At 37.4% G+C, this 14385-nt stretch overlaps 1 protein-coding gene across 4 annotated transcripts in view; it reads left to right on the forward strand.

The window, feature by feature from the left end:
• The window catches only part of LOC140159516 (protein PALS1-like), a 179119-nt gene that overhangs the window by 136756 nt on the left and 27978 nt on the right, over window positions 1-14385 (forward strand). For all 4 annotated transcript variants that reach the window (XM_072183038.1, XM_072183099.1, XM_072183160.1 and 1 more), the window contains 6 exons: window positions 871-1079; window positions 2465-2542; window positions 5782-5928; window positions 6660-6821; window positions 10376-10459; window positions 11789-11988. In XM_072183038.1, the coding sequence (XP_072039139.1) occupies window positions 871-1079; window positions 2465-2542; window positions 5782-5928; window positions 6660-6821; window positions 10376-10459; window positions 11789-11988 (880 nt within the window). The remainder of the gene's footprint in view (window positions 1-870; window positions 1080-2464; window positions 2543-5781; window positions 5929-6659; window positions 6822-10375; window positions 10460-11788; window positions 11989-14385) is intronic.

The following is a 14385-nucleotide window of genomic DNA, read 5'->3' on the forward strand; positions in this document are numbered from 1 at the left end:
ATTCAATGTATGATCTTTTCTGTGGGGCGTTCTTGGTTCAACAGTAAAAGTTTATGTCATGAAAACCTAGCATCAACTGTGTTTTAGTGAAAAGTGATGTATGGGAACTTAATTTGACATGTTCTCTCAATCCTGTTTGTTTTTGTAACTTTGTGACTCGGTCAAACTGGTTTATTGCTATAAAGAGGACTTACAACATCAAAGGTGCAATGGCTTATTTGTACCTGTGAAAGTGGTCCATGCAATTATCCCATAGCATCAAAGTTCATGCACCACACCTAAATTTTAAACCACATCTCACTTGGAAACTTCAACTTTATCTAGGTCAGGACATCTCAGTAATTAATTGTGAGAGACATTTCTGCCTCGGGACTGGAGGTGTTATTTTTCATGTACCACACCTTCACTCAATACATCTTTATTATACTGGGAATAAACATCATTAACCTATTTGTACTTGTGTGGGTTGCATCGGGAGTAATTTATCTTTGGATCCATAGACATTAAAACATCTTGTTTGGGGAAACCAGGATGGTGTTGTGGTTGTCTCTCCTTCTCTAGGACAGGAAGTCCCAACCAGAGGTTTTGTGAACCAATTTGGGGTCATAAAGTCAAAACGTGGAACCTGAAACTACCCAAGTGGTGTCACTTGTGGTACAACTTTTAAGAACTGGGGTCACATTCTAAAATAAATTGGAGGTTGGTTAACCCTGCTCTAGGGTCTTTGGTAAAACTTGGAGGCAAATCCTCCCAGCGATTTACCGGAAACCACACTTCCTCTGTAGGCCATACCACAGAAAGCCACTTACAGGGTCAACCTATCATTTAACTCATCCCTTTCTTTTCTCTTTGTCACTTCATTTCTTCCAGGTCTGGATGAATTATTCTCCTCGTTGGAACATGTGCAGGCCAAGTTGGGTGGCGCCGGAGACCAGACCAATGTGAGCTTCCTCCAAGAGCTTTTTCGCAACTCGGATTTCCAGCATGCTGTCAGGGTGCATAAGCAAGTAGAAGACATTCACAGGAGGCCCGATCCTCCTCTACCACATGCGGCAGATGCAGATCAGCTAGCTGAAGAGGTAGGTGTCAGGTTATCAGAATTATAGTTGGGATCTAGGGTCTGTGGTTGTCTGACGTTAGATGTAATGGATTATCTGTGGCTTTCAGGAAGAATTCCTAGGCCTAAAGCTCTGCCACCAGTTGCAGCAGATGCAGAGCAGCCCGCTAGCTAGCTCTATGTATATGATTATCTGACGGCAGGTGTTAAAGGTAATGGAACTGTGATTTTCAGCTTGCCCCTGAAGCCAGATGCTCTTCCACAAGCACTAGATGTAGAAGGGCTGGCAGTACAGGTAGGTCATTGGTTATCTGGATCCAGAGGGTGAAGAGTGGCTGCCAACGTTCACTTGGTCTCCAAGGTTTCAAAAATCATTGGAGCACTCAATTCCACAGAAAGACTCCAATCCAAATGTGTTACAGGTATCTTTCGCCCAGAAATGTGAGTCAGATGATAAAGGTAATGGATGAACTTTGATTTCCAGGATGCCTCTGAGAGACCATATGTTCTGCCTTCATACAGCAGGTGCAGAATGTAGAACAGGTAGGAGCAGATGAAAGAGCTGAGGTTTTCTAAAATCAGATGTTATAGGTGATTGATTATTAAAACGATCAGTATTTATTTGAGGTCAGACCATAGGTGTGTGGTTATCCAAACTTGTTGTTAAAGGTAAAATGGATAATGATTTCCAGCTACCTCTGAAGCCAGATGCTCAACCACATTAAAGGAGATGCTAAACAGGTATGTGTTGTAATACAGGTCTATGTCTGTGGTTTGATCCGAATTGAGATGTATGTGCTTGTATGCATCTACAGGTATGTCCTGATTACATGACAATGACTGTACATGTGTGCATAAACCATACCTGCAGGTAAATCGGAGATTCCAAGAGGGTATAATTATGGTTCAGAGGTCATGGATGAAGACAGTGTTTTGATTGCAAATACCTCGGTTAACTATACAGCATCCATTTTGAGCTCCCAGGATAGAGAATGTAGATATAATGTGCAACAGATTTTATACAATTTCAAAGAGAGTGCAGTTTGATTGCTGTATACAGGTACCGTAAAAACTCGATAGTTAGCATATGTGCTTACTATCAAACACTTTTAAAACATGCAAATATGAAGAGCCCCATACACAAAAAAGGGTTTTGAGCAAATCATCGATACACATAGTTATATACGAACAAGTAAACCTGCAAATGTGTGTCTCAACCCCACTAGCTCAGTTGGTAAAGCGTCAGACTTTGGTACAATTTCATGTTTTCAAAAGCGCTCAATAGTAAGCACATATGCTAACTATCAAGTTTTTAAGGTAGTATTCTAGATATGAATACCCATGAACACAGTGGCCATGTTGTTCTGTAATTAATGAGCGATTGCATTATTTGTTGCCCACTTTCAGATCGTAAACTTAACTCAAGACTCAAGAAGCAGGGAAGCAGATGAACTAAGGAGAATACTAGACCAACCAAGTTTTAGGGTAAGTATATTGTGGTGTTTCAGTCTCCCTGTATGGTCATATCATACTCGGCAGGCGCCTACAAGAGTAGCGTTTGTGGCGACGTATTTCTCGTCTGCATCCAGTAGCTGTGTTTGAAAAGCGAGAAGCAGACATATCGATCAGTTGCAAGCATGCCTAGCGTCAAATTGTTACCAGTTGAACGCAAGGCAACTTGAGCACAAGGCGCTCTGCGATTTTGGTCACGGCTTCATTGCATGTAGCATTTGCAAAAGTAACAGAGTGATCATCAACGATTTGTCTCTCCGTACTGCAAGTATGATACAGACATTCAGGTAATAGAAGGATAAGGCGACGAAAAACCCCTGTTCTACGGGCCACACTGACCCATAGTTTAATTTTTGTGGTGTTTTTAGCTGTATTTGTTTGGCAGAAGTGAATTGGTTTTGACTTGGGAGGATCAGTAAATGTTCAGATTTTTCAAGGTTTCTATGACTTATTGGGGTAATTTTAGCCTCTTTCAGAAAAAAATTCAATAAATTTCAAATTCTGACCTTACTTTGCACTATGTTGTGTAGTCCATTCTTTTCACCGTTATGGTAGAGATTGGTCAAGATTTGTGCAAGGGTTTAGCTTGGTCAAGCTTTGTGCAAGGGTCCACACACAAGATACAAAACACTCTGGTATGTCCTTTTAACCATTTTAGACATTCACACTTGAAGAATTGAACTGGGGTTTCATCTCTTCAGGATATGGCATCTTGATTTGACAACCTGTCATGATGCACAGCCAGCTGCTTAACTTCCACTTTTGATTCAATTCCACTTCCTCTACTGAATGACTAGACTGGAGGTGTGCTTTGTATGATCACCGATTTCATTCAGTACAAATCTGGAGTTGAATCTGGTGAGGTGGGTGTATCAGGAGTCTTTTGCGGAATGGGCTCAAAGTAAAAAAGTACAAAGACTAAATCCTACGCTATGCTAATCACTTACTGCATATGTTATAGAACAATGATTCATACAAAATGGTAAAGAAAACCTACACCAACACCCCATTCCCTAATGCCTGCTTAACCTATTAATTGGGTCCTACCTAGAAAAGATATCTAACCCTTCCCAGAATCCTTTGCAACATGATACATCACCTCGTTTCATCAAACGACATTCCCATACTTTGAACAGGTTCCCATTGTTTTCATTTTGAAAATATAGATGAATCCAAATTGACCTTTTCTGTATATCTCATAAGCCTTTGCGAGTACACCTGAGAACTCATCATTTGACGTCACGGCGTCTTGCAATGCACAGTAACAATATTCGATAAAACGATGTGCGCATCGGCGCAGATCGGCGTGACGTAAAATGACGAGTTCCTAGGTGTACTCTCAAAGGCTTATGGGATTTACCGAAAAGGTGAATCACGCATTCCATTTGCAAAGTAGCAAATCAGTACAAAAATTGGAAATGGGAGCAATGCATTATGGGAAGTGTAAGATATCTTCAGTGTGTCCTACCATTATATATCTTTCAGCAAGTAAACCCATGCCCATGACATTCAAAGTACCCAATCATGAATTTATGTGATACCTATGTCATGCCTTTTTTTGTCATAAGAGCTTATAAGCTCTACAAGTCATGAATGTATGTGATATATCAAACATACTTTCCGTGTGTGACCTTGAAAGAATGGAATTAAAAGGCTTGCAATGTGATTTGCAACTTCCAAGTTTTGTCACTAGTATTATGCGAGCACTATGCACCACAATAACCTCATCCCAATGGCATAGTCCAATAACCTCAATTACATAATTTTTGTGCAAAATTTGACCTCAAGTTGCAGAGTATGAGTTCTTGTACCCAAATTTTCAAAGGTCATTCAATGAATGTACAAATGTATTGGGCTTTAAGAACTGTGCCCCTGATAGATGAGCATGTTGATCATACAAGTATGACACTATTCAGGCAATCACTGCAATTTATGGGCAATGCTAGTCTGCTAAAATACGCATATATCTACTATTACGCCTTGTCACCAGCGTTTGAAATATTTAAAGCCCTATCGCAGTGCAATTTGCCCCCTAAAATTTGCCTGTTGCGATACAACTATAAAAGTGTGATGCAAAATTGCGATAGACTTTATGTGTTGATTGTCTGAGATTGCATTTCAAATTGCTCTGCGTCAGATCAAATTGCACAACAACTTTCAAAATGGAGTGCAAAAGTGCACCAGAATGTAAAAAAATGAATTCGAAGACTGCTTGTCACTCTTTCAGGACGACTATTTGTCAATAAATTGACCAGCAGTCTCTAGCATTCCCAACATCAAATACCAGTTGATCTCAAGGAAACACAATTGTCAAGTTGCTCTACGATTTTGGCACAAATGGGATATATACTTCAAATGTCCAATTCCAAATTTCTTTACAATGCAATTTATTGCTTCTTGCTTGTGTGGTACCCTGAAATTTAGAGCATAGGTTTGATATGATAGGTGGGTGTATGGAAATCAAACTCGATGTAATTAATCATGTCAAAATCAGTCAAAATTATGGCATTTAAATATTAAATATGTAGCAGAACAGAGTATAATTTTAAACATTTGTTGGAATAAATCAGAATGATATAGAGGGAAATCAATATGTGACAAATCAACCATGTTGGATGATATAAATTTATTTTTAGTGTAACATATCAACTGTATAATTATTTTCAAACATGTGCATCACATTATCCCAGCTCATTATCTACTTGAATTGAATGTTAGAACAATTAATTGGATGGTAATGACTAACCGTCCAGATGGGGGCACCAATTAAGAGGTTACTCAGTTGATTGTTTTTTTTGGTTTGATTGATTTCTGATCATCAATTGACTTCCTCAGTTGCCTGCAAAATGGTTACGTAACTCCTTGGTAACTGGATCACACACCTTTGGAATGATAAAATGTGGTAGACTTTGTGTGGCGTTCGCTTTGATAGAGTTCAGGATTCTCAAAAGCGTGATGCAGTTAACGTGATAATCGAATGATATGTTACACTTTGATGATCAATTAATTTATTGGCCATGCATTTATTGATTTATTATTTATTTATAAGTAGATCTGATTGATTAATTAATCAAGTGGTTATCATTGATAAATGATCTTTACATTATTGAGTATACATTTAATATGTGGGTAGATTTGATTGATTGATTGATTGATTATTTGTCTCCTTTCAATCTTGATTGATTGATTGATTGATATTTGTCTCCTTTCAGTCTCTGCTGAACACACATGACACAATAGCATCAAGAGATCCAGGCCTGATGTTACCTGTTGACGAAGACGATGAGTACGATCACATATCAGATGACGCAGAAGACTCCGTTAAGATTGTTAGGATTGATAAGACGGCAGAACCACTGGTAAGGCAAAACGATCAATTAGCTTATCTTTCAGAATACCGTATTGCCCATAGTGAATGTTGTAAACTTAACGCAATACCCAATCCTGACCTGGTCCGAACTCCAAATCCATTGTACTTTACCCTGAGAATTTAGTTAACCCTAACACTGCCCATGGTTTTTGGCTATCGGAAGTTAAAGAAGAAACAAAACAGGAGAGAAGATGAACAAAGAAGTCACTTGTACCTCGCGATTTGAACCGTAGACCCCTCACGTGCAAGTACAAGATCACTGACCGTAGCCATGTGGGTTACTGTGGCCTGTATTTGCTGTGGTATTTACTGGTGTTAGAGTATGATTGCCTCGCCGCGAATAACCTTACAAACTAGTAGCATGAAGTTTTTAAGTTTACTTGGCAGTGAATTTGGAAGAGTCAGCTGATTCTCACAAATTGCTTTTACAATATGGGACAACATTTCTTACTGTTATCTTGTGTCTTAACTTTTAATTTCTGTGCTAAAAGCATTAGTATCATGATACTTCAGGCTTGTCTTCTGGACAATTTTCCATTCAACTTTTGAAAAAGGTTCATTCTGGCATCTTGTGAACAAATGTAATTTTGGTTGAATATTTCTAGCTTTAGTTTCTCTTTTAAAAGCTTACTCCACATCAAACCAACCACCCTTCACGTTTCACCCTCTGCCCTCCTATTACAGTTAACTGGTTTTTATTGTGTGATGTGTCTATTACAGGGTGCTACAATATTAAATGATGGTGATGCTGTTGTCATAGGCAGAATAGTCAAGGGCGGTATGGCAGAGAGGAGTGGATTGCTTCATGAAGGAGATGAGATCCTAGAAATCAACGGTCAAGATGTGAAAGGAAAATCAGTCAACCAAATCTGTGACATTATGGTAAGATATACAGGGTGGCATGTGGGATTGGTAGTGATGGTATTATTGAAGGCAGAATAGTCAAGGGTGGTATGGCCGAGAGTGGATTGCTTCATGAAGGATTATGAGATCCTAGAAATCAATGGTCAAGATGTGAAAGGAAATACTGTTTACCAAATCTGTGGCATAATGGTAAGATATACAGGGTGGCATGTGGGATTGACAATATTATCAAAGGCAGAATAGATAGGGTGGTATAGCTGAGAGGAGTAGATTCACAGGATTGCTTCATGAAGGATTTGAGATTAGTCAACCAAATCTCTGACATTATGGTAAGATGCAAGGTGTAGAGTAGGATTTGGGCAGTGTTCCCTGTAAGGATATTAAGCTGCTATCTATCCATCTTCAATACATATAGCACCTTCCATATCTGGAGTATGGCAAAGAGCTGCTAACAATCATGTTTAGTATATGGGTTGTAAGGAAACTAAGACTTGATGATCAAACTCTTTAACAAACCCAATGAATAATTTAATAGTTCAAGGTCAAAATCATAACATAAACACATGGAAAAAACACATGGAATTATAGCAAATCCAAAATAAATACCAATTGACTAAATGTCAGTTATTTATATAAGACTTGGACCAGATCCAACATAACCTTTCCCTGAGCTGAGTAAAAACATAAAATCTAAAAAAATGGTAACATTTTTTCCAGTTAATAAGTTAATATTAATACATAAAAAATGCATTTTAAGAAAGGAGGAGAAACAAACCTGGGATTGGATCAGTAGATTTTGACATTGGCTTAGAGTTGTGACAAGATAATGGAATAAATATGTTTTCAAGATGTTGAAGTCACCTGGGTGGAAAGTGTTATACATGTGTTGTATGTTGACTGAGTTGATGATATAAGCAGAATCATGCGTATGTGTCAACTATGTGGATTACTCAAATTGTTGCAATCACTTCAGGTCACAGCAACTTTCATTCCCCAAAGCAACAGGTAGCATATTTTGAGAGGTAAAGAGGGAGATAGTGCAAGAGAGAGGGCAAGAGGAGAGAGGGTAGAAAGAGACAGACCTGTTTTAATCAAAGATAATTGTACAATGTTTCAAAAGACACAAACAATTCGTTGAACCTAACAAGAATGATTATAACATAAAATAAGCTGTTAAGTGTGCTGAGGCTTGTGGATCAACGTCTAGGCTTTGTGCCTGTGTGTAGAACACTATAAATCACTACACTATTTTGTCATCAGTATCAACAGTTTCATTAAAAAATTACTTTCATGAAGTCATAACCTCTACACATGCACAGTTCTAAAATCCTAAAATACTGATGCGAGATCTGAAAGAATTGGACAAAGTGTTGGTTACATCTAAATCAGAATCTAAATTGATATAAATTCAACTTGAATTAGAAGTGCAAACTATCAAGGAAACCTTAAAGTTTACTACGGGATCTTTTTACTGATAAGTCGCTCTTTGAACCCTAAATAACTAATGTGAACCATATGTTCCTATAGAAGCCAAAATGCCTTCCGATCTATAATTTTGGTGCATGTTATAGGTGACGGAGTTTATCACCCAGTCCCACATTACGTGGAGTAATTACAATGTCATAATGCTGGGGTGCTTTCTCAGCAAGTTATCAGGTTTCATAGATGCTTTACAAGCTCTACATAAGCTTGTTATATCCTGGCATGCCAAAGAAGTATGACACTGTTTATTTAACTTTCTTCTAGCTTGAATAGTTGTCAGCAGAAAGCTTGAAAGCCTTCAATAGTTCATCTCGGTATATGCGGATGTAGGAATGAATGATTACTTCAGTTTTTAAAAAAGAAATTATCTTTTTCTTAATTTAACATACGATGTTTATTGTCGATAATTTGGGTCTTGTTTAAAGGTGGAAGTACAAATTAAGATAATTTCCCTCAAAATATGTATTACAACTTCCTAAGAAAATATTTATCATGATTTTGCTTTCCCTTAATTAAAGTAATAAGGTCAATCAAAAGTTAATTGCTCATCTTATAATTATGCTGAAAAGATTCATCAGGTTTGTTCAGTAAAACCAAGTGAATTTTTACTCGCTACAATATTTCGTCCCACACATCGGAGGACTTCAACAGGTATGACTGATATGGTCATCATACCTCTTAAGTGCTGTCTACGATCCACTTCTGAAGTCTGCAAAAGAGACTAAGGAACACCGGAAACCACTCGAACTTGTTTGCCGGGAAAGTGGATCAGATGACCATATCAGTCATACCTGATGAAGTCCTCCGATGTGTAGGACGAAATATTGTAGTGAGTAAAGATTTGCTTGGTTTCGTCAAACAAAAATCAAAAATGTTTTAAATTATGCATTTCACACAGATATACACAATCTGCAGATTGAATCATTATAAACTAATGTTAACAGTTCAAAGTCAGAATTGTGAATATGCACCTTTAACATAACCAAATTGTGTCTCTTGAACATTATCTAAGATTAATGGTGCACAATGAAACTTAAGTAAGGATGTTCAAGAGTTTCCAATTAAATCTCATGGAGTCTACAGACTGGTTGCATGAGATAAGTGATGAAATTTGAGCCATTCAGTCTAATATCTTGTAAACTATATCTCTTCTAAGTATGTTCTGTAGTTGTAAAGATTTAGTATTTTTTCAGAGCTGTGTAATTTTAGACGACCATGTCGTTAACCTCCCTATTTGTCACAGCATAAGGTACAATGTAACGAGAGATATTATTCTATCATAACCCTTTTGGTACTGTCAAAGCAGCATTCTGCTCATATTTTTTTTCAATGTCACAATTTTATTGTCATAAATATTATATTTGAAATGTTCATAAGAAATGCATCCAAATGATTTTAAATAGGATTGATTTAGTGATTTTTGATGGCGGTCTTGCAATTTTGAGAGAATATTGATAAGAATTTTGCATTTTGTTTTGTAATGTAAGTACTTTTATTCAATGTGATAAAAGTCTTCCGTTTTCTAATCTGCAAGTGGACTCATGGTGATATTGAAGACTATCAGACTATTGCATTTTCTTAGATAAGCTTTCTCATTGACACATGATTAAATTAGGGGTACTTAAAATGGTGGCTCATGTTCCAATGTCGGAATGGAAAATGTGGTACCTGATAAGCTGAGAAAACAACTGCCAGTGTTTGGGGCTGCAATATACATCATGGAAATAGGGCAATTCTTGTCATTAAATGCAATTTATGCACAGGTTGTGATTAAAGATGTGGTAATCTCAAAATAATATTAATTTTCATTAAGCATTTTTATATCTGCCAACTTTGCAATAAAATATAGCTTGTACTCGCATCCCAAATTTGTGTTGATTGAAGTAAACAGAAGGGAAGCTCAGGCAAACTGGGGAGTAAACGTTTCTGGACTAGAGCTCATCCAATTGCAACACACAGAACTACATGTATAGCAGGTTGCTGTTGAAAATTACTATGATCGGTTTGGATGCCATGACAGGTCATTGATATTGATGACACTTGAAAATGATGATAATAATAAATCACAATGTTTAATTCTTTCCTTACAGAGTACTTTGACAGGCACCTTGACGTTTCTCTTGATACCATCTAAGGAGTCAACCAGACCACCAGCTAGAGATCAAAGCACAATGGTGAGTTAAAAGAAAACACTCTAACATTTTAGTGCCTGGACATTTTGTCAGGGGTTGGGGCAAAGAAAAAATGCCAAGTGAGCATTATTAGTTTGGCCCAATTCTGCTTGGATAATCTTAAGAAGTTTCATACTATTTAAAGTGATAGTTGATACACATTTTCGCAAGAAGCGGCAAAAATAAGCAATTTTACACTTAATACCTAATGTGTGTATATTTAACAGTAAGAACAAGGAATATTTCTTGTTCTTTTACCAGATGCATCCCTTTTAAAGGGATTTTCTTTCTTTGAGTTGTCAGGGGCTGTTGGGTAAAGTCTACACAAGAGAATCCCTGCTAGCTGGTAAAAATCTATATTAGTCAAAAACATGAACTGCAGAATGAAGATGCTTCCCACATCAGCATAATCACATAGAGGGGAGGGCAAGGAATAAGCGTGCTGGAGAATGGCCAAGTAGAAAGCATTACATTTTTTTCACATTCATATATTCTGACAGTTGTAAACATCAAGCAGTGGTCACAACAAATCGTGCATAGGAATTTAGGTCTCATGATAATCACTGACTGTCACTGTTATGACCATATATATTATCAGGATAAATAAGCCACAATTTGATATATTCAGGTCAATTCATGCATTCAGTTACAACTCAATAATACAAGCAATAAATGTTAACTGCCCGTACCATTGTAAATGCCAATTTGTATAGACTAAAGGACAAGTGATAAAATGCACAGGTTTTACGATTCTATTTCAAAAAGTACATATCAAGGGTTAGAAAGCCTCAACTCATAATCACATGCTCCCACAAAATGAGCATAAAGTCACCCGGGCACTATAGAAGATACAGTCCATTAATCATGACAAAATTCAATCGAAAATTTGAAGACCAAAGCAAGGAGCCAACTTTATTCTCATTTTGTGAGAGCTGGTCATAGTGAGTTAAGGCTTTCTGGTTCAGAACCCTCGATATAATATTGTTGTATAAACACACAAAGTAACTGTCCCATTTTTGGAAGACCATACCTGCACATCAAATTTTCAATTTTGCTCAATTATCTTCCACACATTCTTAATACATCATTTATGTCAATAGTCCTAATATTGTTGTCATGGTTACCCGTTGAATGAAAAACATGATGCAGATGCAAATTGCCCATAAACCCGTCCTCGTTTTTATTGCAAGCATGCCTCAACATCCATAACTAATAACCAGTCAAACAGAATCACATAGCATTGGTTTGAGTATGTTTTCAGATTTGATGGTTACTCCAACTGCTAAATTATCTTTTCAATGATGCTAAAATTACCTCTCGCTATTTACACAGGTTCATGTGAGGGCGCACTTTGACTACGACCCCGAGGATGACATGTACATTCCATGCCGAGAGCTAGGGCTGTCCTTCCACAAGGGTGACATCCTACATGTTATAAATCAGGAGGATAGCAACTGGTGGCAAGCTTATAGGGAAGGAGAGGAAGATCAATCGTTGGCGGGACTTATACCAAGTAGAAACTTCCAACAACAGTAAGTGGAAATTGCAAGGCATGGTGAAAGTGAAAATTGATGAAGCAAAAAAACTATACTCCCCCCCACCCAAAAAAAAAAAAAAAAAATCTTCAGTGAGTTTTAGTGTGCTATGTCAAGATCATAAGTGGACCTAAATCACTCCATAAGCCATTCCACAACAATTCAGGAATATGCAGAGCTAAGAAGTATGCACCCTGGTCATACCACAATGGACCTTGACAGCCAGGATCAGCTCCCTGTGTTTTGAAATGTATACCTTACCATAAGCACTAGCTCTTGCTCCAGGAGAGATGCAGAGCTAAGAAATACACACTTAGTCATCCTGCAATGAACCTTGACAGTCAGGATCAGCTCCCTGAGTTTTGGAAGCCTATACCTTTACTATAAGCACTAACTCTTGCTCCAGTAGAATTTTGTACTAGCTCATTTTTTTCAGAAGAGTAATCTAACCATATGAGCTGTTGCTCCAGCTCCAAACACCATGCACCAAAGTCTATCCCCCTAGCAGTTGAGGTATCGTTACTGTTTGACTGGTGGCAGTAAATCGGGGGAACTGAGTGGTAAACTCTACATCAGGATCTCAATTTAAATCTGTTTTAGGAATCCGCTTTTGAAATTTGACTCATTATATTATGCCATGCCAGTGCATATGTAGAAACAGATTTGTGTTCTTTACAAGGCTCCTGGAATCTACCGTTTGATCAACACTCAAAGCCTTGATATAATCATATAACTAAGAAAATGACGATTCAATTTGCCAATTGGTTTATGCCTTCTTTTACAAACTCAGCAAAAAGTACACAGGGATTCCTATTTGCTGATTGTATGCTTTGTAAACCATTCTAACTCTCTAAGGTATGTGGAGAGGAAATGCACGGAGGAAATATCCAATTTCTCTACTCCCCAAGTCCCTTGTATAGATGGGTGAAAACAAGTCAATGCCATATTGTTCAGATCGCTTCTGGTGTGACGTGAGCTATGGATATTAGGCCTACTTCTGTTTGTTGAAGTATAAGAACTTGCGAGGCGTTTTAGAGTTCAATAGCTTTTAGCTTCTTGTATGTGGCTCTTTTTACACCTCAAATATCACAGCATTTTATATGGTATCTGCATATTATAATAATAATATTTTCCAAGATTTTAATGCATTGTAATTTAATTTCTATTGATAGGTTATTGGTCAAATGTTGGAAAATTTACACTTTTGAGCATAAGTCAAGAACCTCATGACCTAGTGAATATATGAAATACAGTTTTTGTATTTGTCAAAAAGACTTCTCATAACACGTACATATTTCATCTTCACAAATATTTTACGATTTTCTGCGACTTGCGAAATATTTGAAAAAATACATGTACCATGGGCTGAACAAATGTTGGTGTATCCTTCGTGTAAGAGAGCACCAAACAAATCCCAACTCTAATGCTAACCCTATCCCTAACCCTAACATTTACCCTAACCCTTACCCTAACCCTAAATCCTAACCCTAACTCTAATCCTATTAGTATTTCGTGCTCTCTTACACTAAGGATAAAATTACATGTATCATGGGCTGAACAAATTTTGGTGTATCCTTCATGTAAGAGAGCACCAAAAAAATCCCAACTCTAATCCCAATCCTAACATTTACCCTAACCCTTACCCTAACCCTAAATCCTAACCCTAACTCTAATCCTATTAGTATTTCGTGCTCTCTTACACTATAGGATAAACCCAAAATTTGATATGAAGAGGATTTCTACTGATTTGGTTTAAGCCTTTTGCTGGATTGGCTAAGACAAGGGTCATTAGCCTGAAAAGGGTTAAGTTAGGGTTAGCATTAGGGTTAGTGTTAGAGATATGGTTAGGCTGGGGTAGTGTCAGCTTTAGGATTATAGTCAGGTCATGTTTAGGGTTAGGATTAGGGTTAGGACTTGGGTTGTAGGTTATAACTAAGTTACTAGATGTCCGCAACAACCAAGAAAATGACAGTGCAACAGTAGTAGAAACGTTTCCTTGCATGCACATCACCCATGATTGTGAATGACATACAGGATATGTTAGTTTGACACTCATGTCATATCATGACAGGACAAGACACTTTCCATCAAAGCTTCCTTGGTTACCGGTGAGTCAGCAAAATTATCTGCAGGTGGTATCTCTCTGCTGTTATGAATACAGTTTGATATGATACATTTATTTATAACATATGTAAAAAATGAGAAATAGGTATTGAAATATCATATTGGCTTTATTAAGAAACTAACCAAATCTACATTTGAGGGGAAAAGTAATGAGGGATACGTTTGTCCATAATCACATGAAGCCACATACTACAAGTAACTGGAGTGTGCTGTGATTAAGTTATATGTTTGCTAATTGGAACAACCTGCTTAAAATGTAACAAACATGAA

The sequence above is a fragment of the Amphiura filiformis genome, chromosome 1 (assembly GCF_039555335.1).
Source record: "Amphiura filiformis chromosome 1, Afil_fr2py, whole genome shotgun sequence".
Lineage (NCBI taxonomy): Eukaryota > Metazoa > Echinodermata > Ophiuroidea > Amphilepidida > Amphiuridae > Amphiura > Amphiura filiformis.